Here is a 25,036-nt window from a genome sequence, read left to right as displayed (position 1 = left end):
TTGTCTTTTTTTACTTACAGTACATCTCGAGAATTCAACACTGCAAAAATGCTTTTCTTACTTTGAGTTTTTGTCTTGTTTCTAGTCCAGATATCTCAAAATTTAAGATATCTAGATGAGCAAAAAATATTTTCTTCTTTTAGAAATTATATGTCAAAATGAAGTAAGCTTTTCCTTTAAATAAGCAAAATAATCTGCCAATAGGCTAAGTAAAATAATCTTGTTTTTGCTTTGACATAAGATTATTTTTCTTACCCCTTTGGTGGTTTATTTAGCTTGTTTTAAGGAAAAACTCATTTTAGCATATTATTTCTGAAAACAAGACAATTTTTGCTTTTTCAGGAAACGCTTTTTGATTTAAGAATTTTTAGATATTTGGATTAAAAACAAGATAAAACATCTAAATAGAAAATGCATGTTTTTGCACACTGTAATAGATTAAAGGAACATTTCACCCAAAAACGAAATCCTTGTCATCATTTATTCCCTTAGTAGGAAAACAAATACTACAATAGGCAATAATTACTGATTATCAACATTTTTAAAATAACTTCTGTTGTATTCAACGCAACAAAAATACTCAGTGGTTAGCACTGTCGCCTTACAGCAAGAAGGTCACTGGTTCGAGTCCCGGCTGTGCCAGTTGGCGTTTCTGTGTGAAGTTTGCATGTTGCCCTCATTTTCACATAGGTTTACTCCGGGTGCTCAGGTTTCCCACACAGTCCAAAGACATGCGATACAGGTGAATTAAATAAGCTAAAATGGCCGTAGTGTATGTGTGTGAATGCAAGAGTGTATGGATGTTTCCTAGTGTTGGGTTGCGGCTGGAAGGGCATCTGCTATGTAAAACATTTGCTGGGTAAGTTGGTTCATTCCGTTGTGGCAACCCCTGATTAATAAAGGGACTAAGCTGAAAAGAAAAAGGAATGAATCAATGAATGCAATTGGCCATAGTGTATGTGGGTGAATGAGTGTTTATGGATGTTTCCCATTGCTGGGTTGCAGTGGGAAGGGCATTCCGCTTTGGCAACCCCTGATGAATAAAGAGACTAAGCTGAAGGAAAATGAATGAATGAATGTCTCTTTAACAAAGGTTGTTCGCCACCTAGTGGTGCAAGATGCAGCTGCGAGGTATAAATATGTATCATTAAGTTACATTAAATGAATAGAATTTTTTAACAAATCGAAACGCTTTAACATTAAAAACAATACTTAAAAAAAACTCTTTAGAACATACAATTGGGTTAATGTTTTGGGGTCAAAGAAGTATCCCATTTAAAATTTAAAATATGGTAAAGTCTAGTGGTTTAAGGTATTGTAGCAAGATATACAGATTTAAAATGACAATTAATTAGTATTTTGGGTTTGCGCTGTGATTGGTCTTAAAAAATGTTATGTAATAAATCTTGCAGTGAATATCCCTGATAGGATTTTTGGGTATATAAATTGCACCAAAATCAGTGCTTTGAAAATCGTTTTTTGGACTTGACCGATATATTTTTTGTATCATTGTGTTAGTTTTATTAAATATAAACATGGAAAATGTTGACCACAGTTACTTTATATAAAACAGCAAAATTTACAAGTACTCACATACACTTAACAAATTAGTGAACGAATTCTCTTATTTAAGTTTAAATGGTGAAATTGTGCCATCTTGTGGATGGTGTATGCAAATCAAAACTAAAATTGCCTTTAATCTACAGTATATTAGAAATAAACAATGTTATGACTTATTGTTTTGACTCTTTAAGCCATGAATATCATCTTTAATATCTGTTATTTTACTTTTTTTTTTTTTTACAGACTGTTTTGGTTCTGAATGCAGAGAAAACTGCCTCAGAGAAAAATTATTTCTATATGGAGGTGAGCGTCTCATGCATTTATCAAAAATCCATGCTGCTGTAATAATGCAGTTTCATATAAAAAGATATTTAGTTGTTTTATTTGTAAAATTAAATCCCAGACTTAGCACAGACACAGCAATAGTTGGTTTGTTTAGTGATTTTGTGATTATTAATACAAACTTTGCTTGTCTTTCAGATCATAAACTGTATTTTCATCCTGTACTATTTAATAGAGATGCTTCTGAAAATAGTGGCGTTTGGATGGAAAGGTTACCTGTCATACAGGAATAACATTTTCGATGGATTTCTCACTGTTCTTTTGCTGGTAAGGTTGTTTTATGTGTGTGTTTTAATTATACTGTTTTTAAAAAATTATTAGAAATTATATAGTTTACACAGTGTACATACAGTTGAAGTCAGTTTAACAGAGCATGGACATTTTCACAGTATTTCCTATAATATATTTGTTCGTCTGGATAAAGTCTTATTTCTTTTAGTTTGGCTGGAATCAAAACAGTTTTTTAAAAATAATTTTAAAGGTCATTATTAAAAAAAAAAAATCCTCTTTTTTTTATTTGTCATACAATGATTTTCCTAGGTTAACCTAATTAACCCATATAAGCCTTAAAATGCACTTAAAGCCGAACACTTGTATCTTGAAAAATAACTAGTAAAATATTATGTAGTGTCATCATGTCAAAGACAAAAGAAATGATAAGTTATGAAATTAATAAGAAAGTTATGGTTAAAAAATGAGCAATTCCAGCGTTATGGATGTGACGTTTGCAGTGAAAACGTCAAATATAAATTCACGAAGAAAGTACATGTTAACTTTATATTGAAGCTTTTGTTTATGCTTTCCTAAACAAGTAACCACAGAGACATGGGGCCAGAAAAATATCAATCTGTTTATGGATGTGATTCCATAAGTCTGCGAGTTTACAGTATACAACATACTTTGTAGAAATTCTGTGAATGAAACTGCACAACCCAAAAGAAATAATGCTAATCAAAAGCATACTAGTTGGCTCTCCATAGAGCAACAATAATTTTATTTTAGTTAGCATTTTTATATTTATGAGGAAAAAGCTTCGTTATGGATGTGACATGTGGAATTGCCACTTGTGTGACTTTGGTAAAATATAAATAACAAATATAGTGTTATATATTGTTTGAATATTTTCAAACAAATATAATTGTTTGAAAACATTGAACAACATTTTTTTTTATTTTAAGGGTTTAAATTTTCAGTTTAGCAAAAAAATACAAGAATAATAATATATAAACTCAAAATAACTTAATATACTTTGAAAGAACGTAAAAAAAACAAACAAACAAACGCACACAAAAAATAAATTATAATATTGAATGATACAGCAATGACATATTTGTATAATCTATAGACTTTCAATGTCCATCAATTCAACTAGAGTGACCATCTAGACCCTCTAAAAAGTCATAGAATACTTTCCAATTAGACCAAAATATGTGGATTGTTTTTCAAAAAATAGGTAATCTTTTCCTGGGCAAGGCAAGATTTGATTTATAATATTCAGTATTCATTCATTTTCCTTCAGCTTAGTCTCTGATTTATCAGAGGTCGCCACAGCAGAATGAACCACCAACTACTCCAGCATAAATTTTACGCAGTGGATGCCCTTCCAGCCACAACCCAGTACTGGGAAACACCCATGCACTCTCACAATCACACACACACTCATACACTACGACCAATTTAATTCATCCAATTCACTTGTACTGCATGTTTTTGGACTGTAGGGGAAACCGAAACACCCGGAGGAAACCCACACAAACTCGGGGAGAACATGCAAACTCCACACAGAAATGCCAACTGGCCCATTCCGGGAGTCAAACCAGCGACCATCTTGCTACGAGCTAACAGTGCTAACAACTGAGCCACGGTGCTGCCTCAATATTCAGTATTTTAAAGGGCACCTAGGTTACCCCTTTTTCCAGATTTAAGATAAATCTTTTGTCTCCAGAATGTGTCTGTAAAGTTTCAGCTCAAATCACCCATCAGATTTTTTTATTATACCTTTTATAAGTTTCTATTTTATCGCTCTGAGCAGCAGGTAGCTGTTTTTGTGTTCTGCGCCTTTAAGGCTAGTCCTTCACACCCACCGTTTCCTCGTACCTGTCAGCGTGCCTTAATCTCCTCCCTCGGCTGCATCAGACACAGACAGACATGAAGGAAGCAGATCTCAAGTAATATTTATGAGAAATACTACAGTAAGAACTTTACCAATGAGTATTTCATGCATTTGTTGTGGAGTTGCAACGACGAGTCAAACACAATGTTGTTACAAAGTTTACGCACACACTCACACAGCGCGGACACGCACACACACATACAGCGTGTGCTTTTAGCTTTGCACTCTTTTTGCACACAAATGTGACAGAATACAGGTTATTATCCACTGCTGTATGGATATTTGTTATTTTAATGCACAAAATAATCCTGATTTAACGTGCACAATCCGGGATTGAAGCGTCTTTTTTTGTAATTGTTCTGACACGCGGCTGTGCTGATGAAGTAAATCTGAAGTAAATCGCAGTAATTCAATACAAACATTCATTTATTCATTTTCTTGTCGGCTTAGTCCCTTTATTAATCTGGGGTCACCACAGCGGAATGAACCCCAGCGGAATGAACCCCAGCATTTTTTTTATGCAGCGGATGCCCTTCCAGCTGCAACCAATCTCTGGCAAACACATACACACTTATTCGCACACACATACACTACGGACAATTTAGCCTACCCAATTCACCTGTACCACATGTCTTTGGACTGTAGGGGAAACCGGAGCACCCAGAGGAAACCCACACGAGCGCAGGGAGAACATGCTAACTGACCCAGCCGAGGCTCGAACCAGCGACCTTCTTGCTGTGAGGCAACAGCACTACCTACTGCGCCACTGCGTCACCCCAGTACAAACATGCTCTGTTTGTAAAACTCACTCTTGATCATATTTGATGAGGATTGATGATCCTAGCGAACTGAACAGACCTTTTATTCCCGATTGCTTTGCGCACGTCCTGTGTTGTTGTTATGATTATACGCGTTACTACGGAGACATGTTTATACGCAGCTGTCGATCAGTACAGTGGGTGGGGGCACCACACTCCTACGTCAAGTTGCAGTCGGTCTGAAAACCGCTGCAATTGGTCCACCGTTTTTATATTGTTAAATTAAAAAAAAAAAAAAGGACTCTGTGTTTTTATATCACCCCAATATGACGGTATATACACTATACCTACACATATGTTTGTCCAAACAGCTTGAAAAGTCACCATAGGTGCCCTTTATCCCCCTAAAAAAACAACTGACTTTAGTACACTCCCACATACAATGAAAGACAGAGACATTTTTGAACATTTTTACAGTGCTGTAAAATACAAGCCTGCACAAAATAAAAAAACGTAGAAACGGTTTCACTATTTTGGTGAAAACATTTTTTTATTCATGGCAAGGTTGATATTTGCATGGAAATGCTCTGTTGGAAAAATCATCTCTCTGTTAAACAGCACTTAGGAAATATTTGAAAAAGACAGGAGAGCTAATAATTTTCCCTTCAACTGTAGATCATAAGTGGGTTGAAGATACTAAACTAAGACATGATGTGTTGTTTCTTTATTCTCAACAGGCAATTCAGATCGTCATATTCATCACATTTAAGATTCCCCATGTGGACGTGTGAGTGTGTGGAATTCACAATCATAAACTCAATCAGAAAAATAAATCTCTCTTTGATTTGGATGTTTTGCCCTCATCTCGCCAGGGATCCAGTTCCGCGGCATGTGATGGCTTTGTGGGAGATGATACGACTTGTCAACATGTTGATCGTTTTCCGCTTCCTCAGGATTATTCCAGAAATCAAGGTTGGTGACGGATTGCTTACACTAATACTCATCAACAGGTTTGACGCCTCTGCTTTAATTCATTCGTTCATTCATTTTCTTTTCGGCTTAGTCCGTTTATTAATCTGGGTCGGCACAGCGGAATGAACCGCCAACTTATCCAGCATATGTTTTATGCAGTGGATGCCCTTCCAGCTGCAACCCATCAGTGGGAAACACCCATATACACTCATTCACTCTCATACACTACGGACAATTTAGCTTACTCAATTCACTTGCACCACATGTCTTTGGACTATAGGGAAGCACCCAGAGGAAACACGGGGAGAACATGCAAACTCCACACACAAATGCCAACTGACCCAGCCGAGGCTTGAACCAGCAACCTTCTGCACTTCCTACTGCGCCACCGCGTTGCCTATGCTTTAATTAATTAATTATTTTTTTACTCTTCAGTTGATGGCAGTGGTGGCCAGCACTATCGTTGACCTGGTGAAAAACCTACGGGCATTTGCTGGCATTCTTCTGGTGAGTGAGTCGCTTCTATAGCAGTGTCATTATAGAGGTTTTATCGCTGATATTGAGTTTATCTTCATTTTTAGGTGGTGTACTATATGTTTGCAGTTCTTGGAATCTGGCTTTTCCAAGGAGCTATAAGTCCTCCATCAAACATGAGGTATGGTTTACCAACTGTGCATTCAATAGGATGTTTAAAAGTTTGGAAGTTCCTAGAGCTTACCAAGGCTGTGTTTATTTTAAAACTATAATAGTTTTAAATGGCAAAGCTGGATTTTCAGCATCATTACTCCAGTCTTTAGTGTCACACAGTTCTCCAGAAATCATTCTAATATGCTGATTTTCTGCTCTATCATTGAAACTTATCATTAGTGCTCAATTAACAATGGATCGCCATGTTAGAATGATTTCCGAAAGATGGTTTGGCCATAGCTGTGTTTCCATCTTAAGCTGTGAATTTAACTTGTACAATAAATAGAATAATACACTTCCATTTTATGTGTTCACGAGTATCCTCACTTGCTGAGAAACTGGTGCAAATGATCAATAATAAAATAAAATATGTATTTTTTGGCAGGGGCGACTTCTATTCTACATTTTTATGCAGTATTGAAAAATGTACATAGAAACGTGAATGAAAACAGAATTAATAAAGACATATTAATTTCAGTTTTGCCACTACAAGATTTAATTGCATTTTAAAATACATTAAAAATGAAAATTCTAATAATCCATCACAATATTACAGGTTTTTTATTAATTTCTTACAAAATAAATGTGGGACTTCTTACAAAAATATTTGAAAGGCTTATATTAGACCTTCAACTAGTAATATAGTTATTATTTATGCAAATTAAGTAAGACTTAAAACAAAAAAGTTGTTTTTAAACAAAAAAAGTACTTATTTATAAAATGAAAGAGTCAAGACTATATGTACCCTATAGTAAACTCACACAACACAGACCCTTTGAAAATAAAAATCGAACTTTGTTCATGCTGTTGAATTCACGTTCATTAATAGGTCTAAATAAATGCATCTATTACTGAAATATTCGGATTTCTACCTTCCAATCCGTCACAGCATGAATCCACGTTTCATTTTTTCTCATCATCCTGTTTCTCATTATTTTTATTAAATATAATTGTTATTGATTTGTGATTGTAAGCAGAGCGGCCTAGGAACTCATTGCGAGTGTTGAAGCTGGCTTCTGCTGGTGAAACTGCAAACTATCTTCAGTAAACTATATGTATTTATTTGAATCTCTGACTCCGGCTCTTCTTCATCTGACAGACTGGTCATTCTTTGGGTTAAAACTGTATACAATCCCTACATTACTAAGCCCATATAATCAACAAGAAAATAAATGAATGAATGAAATGACACATACTGTACATCTCTCTGAATTTAGGCTAAAACACTGCTTTATTTATTTATTTATACTTGTACTTTCATTTTAGTTGTCTTTTATTTATTTTGTTTTGATTTCCAAACATGAATCCTCATTATACTTAAGAAGTTTGCAATGATAATAAAGCTTTTTATCAAGTTTTAAATGATTTATGCAAAGTTGAACTACTGATTAATTCTGAATCCTGTACATGTGAATATTTTTTCGATCTGCTTTCATTTCAGTCTGGTCTCCAACTCCAGCTTGGAGAACATCACAGGGCCCTTCAGCATGGAATGTGGCACTTTTGAACAGCTAGAATACTGGCCAAACAACTTTGATGACTTTGCTGTAAGTTGCAAAAATGTTTTAAGCCTCCCATGACATCCTGATAAAAAAATCATCATTTATCTGATCTGAACAGGCTTTTTTAAAGATAGTTTCCCAGAATGCTATAAATAACCACTTATAAGAAGAACTAGTAAGTGCTTTGACTAAATGTGCTACATACATCCAGGGAAATAAGTATTGAACGCGTCATCATTTTTCTCAGAAAACATATTTCTAAAGGTGCTTCTGTACTTCAAAATTTTCCCTGGATGTTGGTCACAACCAAAGAAATCCATGTATGCAAAGAAAACAAATCTAATTAATTTACTCATTAAGTTATGTGTAATAAACTGAAATGACACAAGGAAAAAGTATTAAACACATGAAGAAAGGGAGCTGTAGAAAGGCAGTGAAAGCCCAGACTGCAGCTGAAATCTCTCTTATGTAACCCTCTGGCCTTCGTCATTATAAATTTATAATAGCTGCTTCAGTCCAACATCTACAGGATGATGATGATAAAGATGAAACCAGGGTGGACGTTTTAGCAAGACAATGATCCAAAACACAGCCAAGGAGAATCTCTAATGCTTTCAGAAAAATTGCATGACTTTCCAAGACTTTCAAGTAAATTTTCATGACCTAATGTTTTATGTAATATCTATGAATACGTGGTAAATAATAAGAAAAACAATGCACGTTTAGATTTATTACAGCATTATAATAAAACACGCAACAATCTATTTAGTTTACATTTATTTTTTATATCTATGTAAAATTGATTTAAATAATACTTACATGGCACTAAAATAGAAAAAAAAAGATATGGAAAAGAAGTAAAGACAACTAAACCTATGTTCAAGCATACAGATATTTGTTAAACTAATTTCCATGACTTTTCCAAAGCTTTTCCAGGGCTGGAAAAAGGCATGTCAAAATTCCATGACTTTGAAGGATTTTCCATGATCGTATGAACTAGGGTTGTGCCGATAGACTATAGTTTCGTGTATCGACGATAGGGAAAGATAATGCAGAGAACTGAGGCCTATGATGATTTTAAAGATGTTATTTAGCTCGCTTCACATTAATGTTGCTATTACATGTTTTAATTACATTATTGAATAAAATGAATAGAATTATTATTTTTAATCATCATTATTAATAATAAATGAACTACAAATAATTTGACAGCTTCAGCTGTTCACATCAACATCAATTGACCAACACTTTCGGACTGCAGCACCACGCATCTTTAGCATGAATTGAAAATTAGACTAGCCTACTTAAAAAAAAAAATACAGTAATTTTTAAAATTACATGGCGATTATAGACATGTATTCGCAATTTCACATAAATGAGCATGCGAAAAATGTATTATTTTTATTGCTCTCTTGCAGTTGATGCGTGCGGTGCACATGAGGGCACTACAATGCACAGCAACATCTCAGCAAATTAATTTGCAACTTTGCTGCATTAAATGAATAGGCTAAATAACAAAACGGATTTAATTAAAAAAACAAGTTAAATAAAATGATTTGTAAAAATGAAACAACCCAAAATGAAATGAAAGACCTAAGAACTGAAACCAGCTCAAATGATGGAACAAAAAGTGTTGCGGTAATACACAATCGTTGATCATTTGAGACTCCTCTATAACAGCACTCCCGCAAGATTCTCTCTTGCTTTCACAAAAAAAGTTATTTATCTTTCATTTACATCCTTTAATAATAGCCTATTTAAGTTTTAAGGTGGCCTGTAGCCTATTTATTTCAGTGCATGCATTGACTGGTTCTTCAAATAGAATATACATACGTGTCTTATTTGTGTTTAATTTGATGGAATGATAAACACAGACATGCACATTTTTCAGAAAATAGCCAATTTATTTAAATAGTTTCAGTTTCAGCGCCTATCTAGCTATAAGAACGTGGGGATTTGCATTGGTTTAAATTATTTTCCAAGATAAAACATAATGCAAATTGAGTAGATTATTAAATAAGTATTAAAAAATCAACCGAAAGGTTATTAAATATGTATAGAAATGTTTAAATAAATAAGCAAATAAGTAAACATAACAGTGCAGCGCCTCGATGCAATAGTATCATGTATTGGTGATCTCACAAGGGGACAATATAGCGATCTGAAAATTCCGTATATCGCCCAACACTAGTATTAACCCTGTATTTTTTTTTTCATTTATGTTTTTCTTTTGTTTTAATCTATGTAACTTTTACAATGTAAATGATTGAATTGTTACAATTCTTTCCTCCTTGTCATCGTTCCAGTCGTCTCTGATTCTGCTGTATAACATCATGGTGGTGAATAACTGGCATGTGTTCACAGACGCATATGCCAGATACACTACAGAGTAAGTCAGAAGTCGCACACACAGATGACACTCTGTCTTTCTTTAACACGTTTGATTGCTTTGGCTGGCATGGGTTTTTGTCAATTTGTACCTATCATTTTTTTTTTCCATGTCAGCTGGTCTCTGGTGTACTTTGTGGTCTGGTGGTTGACATCTTCAGTCATGTGGGTCAACCTGTTTGTGGCACTCATTTTAGAGGTATGTAGATTTGTTTACCAAATTCTCTTAAAAAAAAAAATAAAAATAAAAAAAAAAATAAAAAAAAAAAAATATATATATATATATATATATATATATATATATATATATATATATATATATATATATATATATATATATATTTTTTTTTTTTTTTTTTTTTTTAAGTTTTTGATATATAGAATATTTAGTTTGAATGAAACACTGAATATAGAAACAGTCAGAACTAGTAAGAGCTTTGACTAAATGTGCTAATAAGTATTGAACACGTCACTATTTTTCTCAGAAAACATATTTCTATAAGTGCCGTTGACTTGAAAATTTCCCTGGATGTTGGTAACAAACAAAGAAATCCATATATGCCAAGAAAACAAATTTAATTAATTTACTTAATAAATTATGTGTAATAAAATGACGCAGGGAAAAAGTATTAAACACATTAAGTGTTTAGAACTACACAGGAGGTGTAGAAAGGCCCAGACAGCAGCTGAAATCTCTTATTCAGCAACCCTCTGCCCTTCGTCAGTGTAAATTAATATCAGCTGCCTCAGTCCAACATTCACCATGTAAATAAGTAAATAAATAAATAACTGAAAATCTAAAAACGAAGCTACAGAAATCTTTTTTTTTTTTTGTTAATGAAATACAGTTAAAGTCAGAATTATTAGCCCCCCTTTGAATTTTTTTAATATTTCCCAATTTATGTTTAACAGAGCAATTCAATTTTCACAGTATTTTCTATAATATTTTTTATTCTAGAGCAGGGATGTCAAACTCAATTCCTGGAGGGCCGCAGCCCTTAGTTCCAACCCTAATTAAACACAGCTGATCAAACTAATTAAGTCTTTGAGTCTTGTTTGAAACCGTAGGTAAGTGTATTGAAGCAGGGCTGGAACTAAACTGTGCAGGGCTGCGGCCCTCCAGGAATCGAGTTTGACATCCCTGTTCTAGAGAAAGTCTTATTTGTTTTATTTCGGCTAGAATAAAAGCAGTTTTAAAATTATTAAAAGCCATTTTAAGGGTCAATATTATAAGCCCTTTTAAACGATTTTTTTTTCGATTAGTCTACAGAACAAACCATCGTTATAGAATAATTGCCCTATCCTGCCTAGTTAACCTAGTTAAGCCTTTAAATGTCACTTTAAGCTGTATAAAGTGTCTTGAAAAATATCTAGTCAAATATTATTTACTGTCATCATGGCAAAGATAAAATAAATCAGTTATTAGAAATGAGTTATTAAAACTATTATGTTTAGAAATGTGTTGAAAAGCTTCTCTCTGTTAAACAGAAATTGAGGAAAAAAAATTCCCGTATTTAAATTTGGTTTCACTTAAAATTTTTAATTTAATAAATAATCAGTAGCTTCATATCATAAATAATATGTATTTAATCTGTCATCTTAGCATAAAACCATAACTTTAAACTTAATGAAGCATTGATGAAAAGTCTTAAATACAGTTATATATCGTAACATTACTGTTTGCCATGAACAGACTCCATTAAAGTGCCCCTATTATGGATTTTTGAAAATTACTTTTTAAGCAGTGTGTAACACAGCTCTAAGAGAATGAAAACGTCCTGCAGAATTTTAAATATGAGACACAGTGTATGAAATTATAGGGCTCTATTTTAATGATCTAAGCACAAAGTCTAAAGCGCATGGCAAAAGCATTAAGGGTGTGACCGAATCTTTTGCTATTTTAAGGATAGAAAAATATGGTCAGCGGCCTGGTGCATGGTCTAACAGGGTTGTGCTGGGTATCCCAAATCTTAGGGGTACATTTTGAAGCCCTTCACATTCTGTTTCAAGGGCCAAGGGGAAGGGGTTGGGGTACAAAAACAGAATTGAAATTGGGCCTTAATAAAGTGTAAACGTTCGTAAAAGTTACATCCCACTGTTGACGAGTATGTAAAAGTGTTTTTAACCTTGTTGTTGGAGACTCAAACAAACACATAAACAAACACTTGTCCGATCAATAATATAGGCCCTGTAAGTCTAGCCTTTTCTTTTACAAATCAATAAGCCGTTTTTTATGCATCGTAGTTAATCGTTTTGTATGCGCTTGTTTTCAGAACTTCACCTATAAGTGGGACCGCAGTAACGGTTTGTCTGTTGAGGATGTGGAGAAGATTGCCTATCAAAGCACTGTGCAGCTTATGTTCAAGTAAGACTGAATAAAGCCATTGATAAGTTCCCTATTAAAAGGACATTTGACTCAGAAATGAACATTTGCTGTTAATTTACTCACATTCAGGACATTCAAGACGTAGATGACTTTTTCTTTTAGCAGAACATTAGTAGAACATTAAAGAAGCTTTTTAGCTAAAACCGTGGACCTTGGAGAATCATAAAATGGAAGTCAAATGTTGTTTAAAATGATTCATATATATATTTTAATGGCTCCTTTCCACTGACTGGTACGGTATGGCTCACCTTTATCAGGCTTGCGTTTCCACTGCCAAAAGGGTACTAATGGCGACAGAAAGTTTCAGTCGACGTCATTTTTGCTCGAGGAAATCCCGCTCAAATTAAAGCTGTACGGGTTGTTCACATATCATATGAGAAGCACTTCTCACAAAACAGATGCTTTATGTACATAAATACTTGTGTATGAATGTTCATTACTAACCTTTCTATAAACATGATTTGATTAGAACTCTAGATCAATGATAGTGCAAAATAGCCAACGTTAACGTCTGCAATTATATAAAATAAATAAATAAATGCAATATATATATAAACACATATAGACCCTTACAGTTTCTCTGATATGTTACCAATTACAGAAAAACTACAAACAGCATACATTTAGTCCTTATTTGGGTTCAAAAACAACACGAAATATAGCCCACAGTCAGAGCAAACCTCTCATCTATATCTTTAATCTTCACGTAACCTCTTGTTAGAAAGTAACTCCGTCATTCCAAACTCATAATAGCCCAAAAGGTGATGATAATAGTTAAACATGGCAGTTTGTTCATGTTTTAGGTTGCTAAAAGAATCATTTGCTCAGTTTTTTTCCAGCTTCTCCCTTGTTTTTTGTGCATCACTTCCCGCATTTGTCTGTTTCTGAAAGGATCGAATGTCAGAAGCACTTCAATAATCATGCGCACGTTATTATCATCAACTCAAGAAGTTCGTTATTTCAAATATAGACGCGCGTAAGTGCACAAGCTCTCTGGAGAAAGCGGAAACCGCTCGCACTTTTAGATGGCCTCCTAAAAAAACAAAAACAGGACACGGCAGATTTTGTTCTTCTTGGCCTTGTGGCTGTTCAAGACGACGACAAGGTTTGTTTGAGCTGGGATTGAACATGGCTTGTTTTTATATGTATATATTATTACAATGTAATGTCTCAGCTGTGTATTTAAAAATGGCAGTTTCTTTGTTTTCATTCTCCTGCTTGTGTATGCGCTGGTGACGTATCTCTGTAAACCAATAGTGTTCAGCTGCGTGTCTTGCTCTGCCTTTTGGTACCATTTGCAAAGGGTACCCAGAAAGTGGTGCGTTACGGTTCGCTTTATGGTACCTTTTGACAGTGGAAACGGCCATAAAAGCGTACCATACTGTACCACTCAGTGGAAACGGGCCATGAAAGAAGATTTTAAACTTCTTGCTTGGCCTCAGTCATAGTTACTTAACACTTAGTGAGCTACCTATTTTTATTGAAACAAAGTATTTTGATTTGTGTCATGTATACAAACATTCATTCATTTTCCTTCAGGTTAGTTCCTTATTTATCAGGGGTCACCACAGCGGAATGAACCGGCAACCATTCCAGCCGCAACTCAGTATTGGGAAACACTAATACACTCATTCACACACACACACACATACACACGCACACACACACACACACACACACACACACACACACACACACACACACACACACACACACACACACACACACATACTACATGTACACTACAGCCAATTTAGTTAATCCAATTCACCTATACTGCATGTCTTTGGACTTGTGGGGGAAACCGGAGCACCCGGAGGAAACCCAGGCGAACATGGAAAGAACATGCAAACTCCACACAGAAACGCCAACTGGACCAGGAAGAACTCAAAGCAGACTTCAATTTTAGTAATGAAATGAATGCGTTTATCAAACTATTACATAAACGCTTGTGACTTAAACATGGATTTTTGCAGCATAGCTTGTCAGTGATTTATTACTTTCATTTTGACGTGCAGTGTTTTTCTTGTATGTGAGTTTTGTGGGCATAGATGATGCTTCTTTTCAGAAATTTGCCTGCGGCTTTTCTCTTCGGTATTTCAAACGTTCTGCTTCTTTCCTCACAGCGTTCCCTCACATTCCTCGTTAAGGAAGGGTAATGAATTAATTTAGTGGAATGTGGTGTGGTTTACCCAGCTATTTAGTATCTCGACATTGATTTCTCATGATCAATCACAAATCTAAATTTTTAGCATATATACAATTGAAGTTTGAATTATTAGCCCTCCTGAATTGTTAGCTCCATGTATTTTTTTTCCCCAAATTTCTGTTTAACACATTTCTAAACATAAGCTTTATTAAGTCATTTCTAATAACGAATTTCTTTTGTCTTTGCCATGATAGTACATAATATTTTACCAGATATTTTTCAAGATACTAGTATTCAGCGTAAAGTGCCATTTAAAGGCTTAACTAGGTTAATTAGGCAAGTTAGGATAATAAGACCGCAATATAGAACGCAAAATTACCCATTATGCTTTGCGTGTATGTGTAAGCAGGATGCTTTAAACTTCCGGTCGGCAGCTTGATGCATATAAAGAGTCATATTTGGACAGCGTTGAAACAATAGGTTTAATCTGAACTAATCTTGGAACTAATACTGCTGTCGATAAGAACCACGTCCTGGACTGATTATTTAAAAAATGTGATCTAATGGTAATGAAAACAACTGCGGTGAGGCATTTACTCTTACAGTCAGGTGGCATTGTCTGCCATTTAAATAGAGCATCGTCATCACTAAAGTGAACATTTCCTTTTTTTTTTCTTTTTTTTCAAATATTTAACCATCCCAAATAAATGTAATTCAATAAAATGTTTGACATTTAAAATGCTTTTTTAAAAAATAAAAACTGCTTTTATTCTAGCCACAATAAAACAAATAAGACTTTCTCTAGAAGAAAAAAATATCGGAAAATACTGTGAAAATTTCTTTGCTCCATTAAATATCACTTGATAAATATTTGACAAAGAATAAACATTTCACAGGAGAGCTATTAATTTTGAATTTAACTATTTATTTTTTCAAATTGCTCTTTTTTCAAAAATTATTCAGACACATTTCTTATATTGACACAGTTTATTTGCTAGAAAGTGATAATAAAAGAACTGTCAAGAACTTATTGTCAACTAAAAATAATTACTCAGGCCACTGTTAATATGACAGTAATCGCATACTTCCATACTATATACTGTAGTACGCTAAAAACAGTTTGTGAGCCGTGTAGAATTCGAATAGAATTCGAAAAACAGTATGCAAGAAGTACCCGGATGACATACTGCCACTGACTTACTGATGACTTGCTGACTTACTGATGACTACTGCGGGGTACTATGCCACAGCCATATCACCCAGCAGTCCAAGACTGGTTACTCACTGAAGCTAAGCAGGGCTGAGCCTGGTCAGTACCTGGATGGGAGACCATATGGGAAAACTAGGTTGCTGCCGGAAGGGGTTGTTAGTGAGGCCAGCAGGGGGCGTTCAACTTGCGGTCTGTGTGAGTCCTAATGCCCTAGTATAGTATAGTGAAGGGGACACCATACTGCCAGTGAGCATCGTCTTTCAGATGGGATGGTAAACCGAGGTCCTGATGCTCTGTGGTCATTAAAAATCCCATGGCAATTCTCGTAAAGAGTAGGGAGACAAAGGAGACATCCAAAACATGCAGTTCTCATGGGAGTATACAAGAAGGACGTGTATCTGAAACGTTCAACAACAACAACTACCATAAGTAACATATTTCAGAATTTTCTGTATTTTCCAAAAAATGCTAAGACATCGCCCACTGGTGGATTTGACATCTGAAACGTGCAACTAAACGTAACCGGAGCTACATATTTTACACTGCGCAAAAATCAGAGCTAAAGCACATATTTCCCAGACTTGTTTTTTAGTCCACTTTATTATAAAAAAGGGGGTATAATGTCATTTTGCTCTCCTCACTAAGCAACTACAAGTCAAGTCAAGTCATGATTGGGAAAGTATGGGGTGGTGACCCATACTCAGAATTTGTGCTCTGCACTAACCCATCCAAGTGCACACACACATACACACACACACCTGGAGAAGTATAGTGTCCTGCACTCACTTGTAAAACAATTTATATATGGTGTCTGAATATTTTCTTGCGTTCATTGTATTTGACACATACTCTTACCGGCCACTTTATTAGGTACACCTTATTAGTACAAGGTTAGGACCCCCTTTTGTCTTGAGAACTGCGTTAATCCTTTGTGGCACAGATTCAACAAGGTACTGGAAATATTCCTCTGAGATTTTGCACCATATTGACAAGATGGCATCACGCAGTTGCTGCAGATTTGTCGGCTGCACATCCATGATGTGAATCTCCCATTCCACCACATCCCAAAAGTGCTGTGTTGGATTTAGATCTGGTGACTGTGGAGGCCATTTGAGTACAGCGAACTCACTGTCATGTTCAAGAAACCAGTCTGAGATGATTCGCGTTTTATGACATGGTGCGTTATCCTGGAAGTAGCCATCAGAAGATGGGTACACTGTGGTCATAAAGGGAAGGACATGGTCAGCAACAATACTCAGGTAGGCTGTGGTGTTGACACGATGCTCAGTTGTTACTAATGGGCCCAAGTCTGCCAAGAAAATATCCCCCCCACCATTACACCACCACCACCAACCTGAACTGTTGATACAAGGCAGGGTGGATTTATGCTTTCATGTTGTTGATGCCAAATCCTGACCTTACTATCCGAATGTCGCAGCAGAAATCGAGACCCAGACCAGGCATTGTTTTTCCAATGTTCTATTGTCTAATTTTGGTGAGCCTGTACAAATTGTAGCTTCAGTTTCCTGTTCTTAGTTGACAGGAGTGGTACCCGGTGTGGTCTTCTGCTGCTGTAGCCCATCCGCCTCAAGGTTGGACGTGTTGTGCGTTCAGAGATGCTCTTCTGCATACCGCTGTTGTAACAAGTGGTTATTTGAGTTACTGTTGCCTTTCTATCAGCTTGAACCAGCTTAGCCATTCTCCTCTGGCATCAACAAGGCATTTGCGCCCACAGAACTGCCGCTCACTGGATATGTTTTTTTTGGACCATTCTCTGTAAACCTTAGAGATAGTTGTGCGTAAAAATTCCAGTAGATCAGCAGTTCTGAAATACATTTTCAGCCCGTCTGGCACCTTTACCATTCTACGTTCAAAGTCACTTAAATTACCATTCTTTACCAGTCTGATGCTTGGTTTGAACTGCAGCAGATTGTTTTGAACTTATCTACATGCCTAAATGCAGTTGCTGCCATGTGATTGGCTGTTGATTAAAAATTTGCGTTGAGCAGTTGGACAGGTGTACCTAATAAAGTGGCCAGTGAGTGTATGTAGAGTAGACATTAGTGCATTTAATAGATTAAATTTTAAAACTTCTTGCATTACACCAGGGTTTCATAAATGTACAAAATGTCTTCATGGAAGGTGATATTTATTAAATATTCTAATGCTTTGTGGCATAAAAGAAAAATCAATCAGTTTAACTCTGTATTTTTGTTTTTTTGTTAAAGTTAAAGAAAATTTCAAATTTAAGATTAATCTATTGTTGTTTTTGTCTTTCAGAGAGCACGTCAAAGAGCCGACAGAAGAGGAGTTACTAGCTCAACTACATCAACATCCTCATCTCCACCTCTCCTGGTGACCCTCTCACCTCACCCTTTAATACATAATTACACATACCCACAATCCTCCAGGACTCCATCACGTCTGTGTAGGCCTCATGTTTACACATCCATCCATTTTGGAGAGCCTGTTTCCCATTACGGGATCTGTGTTGCTTCAGGTCAGCCTGGGAAAGGATGTGTGTATGTGTTTTCTAGCACAATTAATGTTCTGAGAAACTTCAGTTTATAATGTATAGTCTCTAGTTCTTGTTTTATCCTCAAGACAACCTGTAAATGATGGTAGCATAAGTGGTTTTGATTTAACCTTAAAAATTAAAATTAATTTGAGTTTGAGAAACCAAACAACTTTTTTTTTTTTTTTGTCGTTTAATGATAACAATGGATTTATTTATTTTTGTAAGCCTGTTACAGTCTATAGATCTGTTGATTGTTTGAGAAATCATGGGAAAAAGGGACAATTAACATGTACTTTTTTTTTTAAAGCTGTGTTTTTAATGATTTGTAGATTCAATATTTTTGACGTCCATTTTGTTTGTTCAGGGCCTTTATTTATGCTAGGTTTTACTGTATGTTGTACAGAAATCTTAATCAGTTAATCTCTCAAGGAAAAACTTTCAAGTCCAGATCATATTTCATCTAGCAAACAACCAAACAGAAAAATCTGAATTTGCTAATAATTGCATTTAATTTCTGCAATAATATGTAATATTTGCTCATTGCATGCTGATAGTAGGACTGAGAACTGTGACGTTTCTTATCATGCGAATGCTATGATGTTAAAGTCTATACAAACTGGGCTTTGTTTAACCTCCGTGAAGTTGGCACCCCATAAAAACAAATAATCCCCAAAACTTTGCTATTCGTTTGTGCTGATTTGTGCCGCAAGAACGGACGTTTGTGGCGGTTTGGGGTCTGAGATATTAAGCACTATTTTTTTGACCGTGTGACGTCACTTTCCACCCCATGTTGCTCAAATGACTTCAAATCAGCACAGGTCATTTGTGCTCGATTTGTGCTGTTAAAACAAACACGGTATCTGTTTTCCTCATTTAGATGTAAGCAAAATATTTCGGGAGGCGTGACGTCACTCTCCACCCCATTTCCTCTAAATCGGGCCAAACTGGTGTCATTCGTTTGTCTTTCAAATCAAAACGGTCAAAATAACATCCTACATCATATGCTAAAAACGCAGTGTTTAACAATTAAGGGAATGCAAATATTTTATATGATTATTATTATTAATAATTGTAATCAATTAATCAATTATTTTTGTTTTGTTGCCATTTGGACCTTGTTCTTTTACGGTATGACAAACAACACAAACCAGCACAAATCGAGCACAAACGACCTGTGCTGATTTGAAGTCATTTGAGCAACATGGTGTGAAAAGTGACGTCACACGGTCAAAAAATAATGCCTAATATCTCAGACCCCAAACTGGCACAAACGAATAGCATAGTTTTGGGGATTATTTGTTTTTATGGGATGCCAACTTCATGGAGGTCTTTGTTTACTGTATGTGCATTTTTTGTGAATTATGACCTGGACTGTTTGACAATGACTTGTTTATTACTGGAAGCATTCGGCTTTTCAGCCATATCAACAAATGATTTTGCTTTAATCAATACATTTGCCTGAATATTGCTATAAATACACTGAATCCTGGTTGAATTACAGCACTTTATTGTGTTTATTCTGTTCATTCGTATAAATGTCTCTGTTATACTGGTAAATCAGGGTATTTTTATGATTGTTAGTTTTCTGTTGCATACTTTAGATCAGGGGTTCCCAAACTTTTCAGCCTGTGACCTCCAAAATAACAATGCCAGTGACTCGCAACCCCCAATATTTTCTGAGGTGGTTCTAAATATAATAGCCTTGCACACAACAGCACACACATACCAATAGACCCAAGTCTATTCATCATTTAATTTTGGAGAATGCCACTCGGAGATCATCCTCCGTGTTCAGTTGTGGCCTGTAGACATGGGCTGAAATAAGATTTTGACGGTATAACCTTGGATAAAAATATCATGATTTCACGGTATTGTGATTACTGCTCTAAAATAAGTTCTTTTTAAATGTCTGGGTGAAAAACAACAAAAAAATTCCCCTTTGAACAGAATATATTTTATTTGAGAAACATTTAAAATATTTTGGAGCAGTAAACATGTCAGACTAAATGATTCGAATGAATCATTGACTTTTGCTGTCTTAATAAGTTTCAAAAACACTGCAGAAAAAAACATTTCTTTACAATTTAAAATGGCATCTTTGGATATCTTTTCTGCTGGAGATACTGATGTCCTAAAGAACAAACAAACCAAAAAAAATGTAAATAAAATATCGTACACACATACCTTAGGATCAGTATAGCCAACATAATCTCATGGCAATTCGTAACTTTTTGATTTAGTGGCTAATTCGTATGAATTCATACGATCTAATTTGTACGATTTAGTACGATTTGCTCATCCCCCAATGACGGTTGAGTTTAGGGGTGGGGTTAGGTGCCACGCCTCCTTTTTGAAATCGTACAATTTCGTACGAATGAACTCGTATGAATTCGTACGAATTAGCCACTAAACTGACAAAACGTAAAATACTTACGTTTTCTCGTGAGATCAGGCTGGTATAGCAGGATATTTTGGCGGTATTAAAACCTTGAATATTCCAAACCGCGATATACCTTGAAGACGGTTTTCATCCCTCGCCTAGTGGCCTGTATTTATTTTTAATGAACGTGAGTGCCATAAAGGTGTCAGAAAGTTTAACCTGATTTCATAAAATCAATGTGCTGCATCTGATGCTATTACTGTGTACTTAATATAACGTAATCACCCCAGGGGTCTCAAAAAAAAAAAAAAAAATGTCTGTTGGCTTTTTATTTGCATGTTGTTGTTGTTTTTTTTTAATGTTTATTATTACAATGTTGCCAAGAAACAGAACTGTGCGCACATCTAGAATTCTCAAGACAGGTGCTCGATTAAAAACAAACACAGTGCAAAAAGGTCAAAAGAAAATCAGCAAACTGCCACTTTAGCTCTTAAAGAAAATTATAGTATAACAACGTTTTAATACAACGTATACATTTTTTTTTTGAGAGCTAAAGTGGCAGTGTGCCGATTTTCTTTCAACCTTTGGCCACTATTATTACCATGTTAACAGTGCTACTATTTACTACTATTTTGTTCTTCAGTAGGTTAAGGGTAAAATATGCAAATTCTAATAGTTTAATAAATGAATTAGATTTTTGGAAATCGCCATGCAAGCAACCCCTACTTTGGGAACCACTGCTTTAGATAGTAAACTTTCAATGCTATTTTAGCACTGAGATACTATTGTAGTTTTTATTTTTGTATTCTGTTTTCATCTTAAAGGTTTGTGTTATTATACACTATTTTAATACTACCACTACTACTAATAATATTAATAATAATTTATATACACTTATCCTTTAATTTTAGTAAATGTTCTGCAATTTTTATGTTTAAAATGTTTATGCTATTAAATTATATGACCATGATCTCTTTTAAAAGTATAGTTACTTCAGTTGACTTGTTTTTATATTAATTTTTTTAATATTTAGGAAAAATATGTATGAGATATTAAGTTATGTCATGTCATGTGATTTTAATTATTAAATAATAATTTATTAAATAATGTAATAATATGTTCAAGGGATAAAATTTGTCAATGCCAGAGGACTTTGAGTAGCATAACCAAATTTTTATTTATTTATTTTTTTCTCAGTTATTTATAATAGACTTGATAAAAGGACCACACAGGCCAATACAGTGCTTAAATTTGTAATTAAATGTCTAATTTAGTCAAGACCATTTTGTGGGCTACTTGGAAATCCCCAGGTGATTACGAACTTCCTCAGCCTCCAGGATAGTAGATAAACACACACACACATAATTTGTTTTTCAGTGGTTTAGGGGAATGAACATACAAACTAACACACACTCTTACACGGGGCATGTTTTCTCAACACAGACGTCGTGGTCAGCCTGACCTTGTGCAGAACACACATCAGAGTGACCATGTGCACACACAAACATCCCTGTCATCTATAAACAAATACACACAGTCCCCCTCCACAGTTTGTTTTTTACCTTTCCCTCTAGATGTGTTGCAGGCTCACTGAGGATCTAGTGAGAAAACCATTGATGTACAGTGGCAAACAAAACCACTTGCAAAATATGTGAAAGTGTGAATAATTTAACAAAGTATGAGCAATACTAAATACCAATGTTATTTTGAAGGGCTATATTTTATGGTATTAATATTTACCTGGATGATCAATGAGCAGCCTATGCTTTGTGATCGCTAATAAGTCGGCCCACATTAAATCTGCACGTGCAGAATTCCGCAGATTGACACAGATATGTTTATTTACATGTGTAAATGTGTGTAAATTTATATTTATTCAGCTTTTCAATTATTTCAGTATAATTACTGACATATCAACATGTTCATTTAATTTATTTACAATACAGTTTATAAAGTAATATTTTCTGTCTTTAGTAGATATGAGAGACTTTCTTTGTTTACTAAATAAATTTGATCTAATTGGATCTGCATTGTAAACATTAAATAAAAGTTAAAAAGCTATTATTTTTTACGTAATATATTAAGATTTTAGTTATGATACTCCCAAAATCATTCCGCATAAATTTAACAAAATTCTCAGCAGAAATAGCAAAAAAAAAGTCTGCAGATTCTGTCTGGCCTTACTTTTAAATCCTTGATGGTTCTGAACAGATAAACCCGGCTTCTCTTCAGAATAATCCTGCAGATTCTCCAGCATCTTTTGCATATTTTACCCCTTTTCCAGCATCTTTTGTATATTTGACCGCTTTCAAGCTGTGAATACTAGTGTGAGATTAATTTTTTCCCCTGATGCTCAGGAGGGAAACTGAATAGCGTGCACATCGCGTCTTTTTCGTGAATTACTTTTGAGTATTTTCTGACTCCATAATGGCGACACTACGCATGTTTCTCTTATGGCTCCACCTTGTGATTGACAAGCTCAATTGCATGTTAACAGTGTCATAAAACTGTCGATAAAAGCTATCTTTTCCATGTTAAAACGAGTTTTTGTACTTCTTGTCTGCCACCGCGATGCGCGAAATTTCTGTTTTACAAACGGTTTCTATTTCTGCAATGTTACCACAGAACAACAGCATAAACCACAACGACCACCTCAGGTACAGATCATGTGCTTTATTCAGTGTTAAATGCTACTAATGTGAGTTTCAATGCCATTTTACGTGACATTTATTTACAGTGTTTCATACTAAGCTACAGAAAGCTGCAGTAGATAGCAGTTAAGTTCAGATCTTGAAAACAAAATAACTAGCAAACAGTTTGAAAATGAAAGAATTGTGGCTAGGTGCAAAACAACACCGGTCACTCAGTCTTTGTACTTAATTACTAGTCTTAAAGAGGTTTATTATGTTGAAATTAAATGATAAATCTTACCATTTCGTTGGGAATGCAGTGTTAAAACGGTATTTAAATGTTGTTGTGTAGCATTAAGGTGAAAAAAAAAAACGCGATAACCTCCAAAACGTTTAAAATTTTTCTGGATTTTTTATTTTATTTATTTTTGTATATTCTTATGCAGGTTATATTATTTATTGGATTATTTCTTATACAGTGTTGTTTCGAATGACTACAACTGATAATAAATCAAATTTTATTAAAGAGAAAATTTATTAAACTAAAAAGCTGTTGAAACAGACATCCATAATACACAAATGTAGAAAGAAAACACAAACATCCTAAGGGTATTAATATACTGAAACATACTGGTTTTTAGGATAAAACTAAGTTTTTTAGTCTTCTCAACTTACACTTATTCATTCATTTTCTTTTCGGCTTAGTCCCTTTATTAATCCGGGGTCGCCACAGCGGAATGAACCACCAACTTATCTAGCACATGTTTTACGCAGCAGATGCCCTTCCAGCTGCAACCCATCTTTGGGAAACATCCATACACACTCATTCACACATACACTACGGCAAATTTAGCCTCCCCAATTTACCTATACCGCATGTCTTTGGACTGTGGGGGAAACCAGAGCACCTGTAGGAAACCCACGCAAATGCAGAGAGATTATGCAAACTCCACACAGAAACGCCAACTGACCCAGCCGAGGCTTGAACCAGCGACCTTCTTACTGTGAGGCGACAGCATTATGGATTTATGGATTCAATTTCAGACTCCCAACATTGTTATGTATATATTTGTATACACTACCTGACGAAAGTCTTGTCCTTGATCTCTCATCTGCAGAGTGAATGGCAACATCAACAGCCTGAGGTATCAAGACATTTGTGCTGCCTATTACATTACAAACCACAGGAGTGGGCACATTCTTCAGCAGGATAGCGCTCCTTCTCATACTTCAGCCTCTATATCAAAGTTCCTGAAAACGAAGAAGGTCAAGGTACTCCAGTATTGGCCAGCCCAGTCACCAGATATGAACATTATTGAGCATGTCTGGGGTAAGATGAAGGAAGAGGCATTGAAGATGAATCCAAAGAATCTTGATGAACTCTGGGAGTCCTGCAAGAACGCTTTCTTTGCCATTCCAGAAGACTTTATTAATAAGT

The 25,036-nt window shown here is 35.2% G+C and overlaps 1 protein-coding gene across 1 annotated transcript in view; it reads left to right on the top strand.

Moving 5' to 3' along the window:
• Positions 1-20,091, top strand: part of tpcn2 (two pore segment channel 2) — a 41,099-nt gene extending 21,008 nt beyond the window's left edge. The window contains exons 15-25 of the mRNA XM_056462316.1: positions 1,807-1,866; positions 2,044-2,172; positions 5,514-5,563; positions 5,649-5,748; positions 6,184-6,255; positions 6,330-6,403; positions 7,877-7,982; positions 10,244-10,326; positions 10,443-10,524; positions 12,599-12,690; positions 18,351-20,091. Of these exons, the coding sequence (XP_056318291.1) occupies positions 1,807-1,866; positions 2,044-2,172; positions 5,514-5,563; positions 5,649-5,748; positions 6,184-6,255; positions 6,330-6,403; positions 7,877-7,982; positions 10,244-10,326; positions 10,443-10,524; positions 12,599-12,690; positions 18,351-18,429 (927 nt within the window). The 3' untranslated portion in view covers positions 18,430-20,091. The remainder of the gene's footprint in view (positions 1-1,806; positions 1,867-2,043; positions 2,173-5,513; positions 5,564-5,648; positions 5,749-6,183; positions 6,256-6,329; positions 6,404-7,876; positions 7,983-10,243; positions 10,327-10,442; positions 10,525-12,598; positions 12,691-18,350) is intronic.
• Positions 20,092-25,036: the final 4,945 nt, after the last annotated feature.

Source organism: Danio aesculapii, chromosome 7 (genome assembly GCF_903798145.1).
Source record: "Danio aesculapii chromosome 7, fDanAes4.1, whole genome shotgun sequence".
Taxonomy (NCBI): domain Eukaryota; kingdom Metazoa; phylum Chordata; class Actinopteri; order Cypriniformes; family Danionidae; genus Danio; species Danio aesculapii.
Note: the sequence above shows the minus strand (reverse complement) of the source record. Positions and strands in the feature narration are given on the sequence as shown.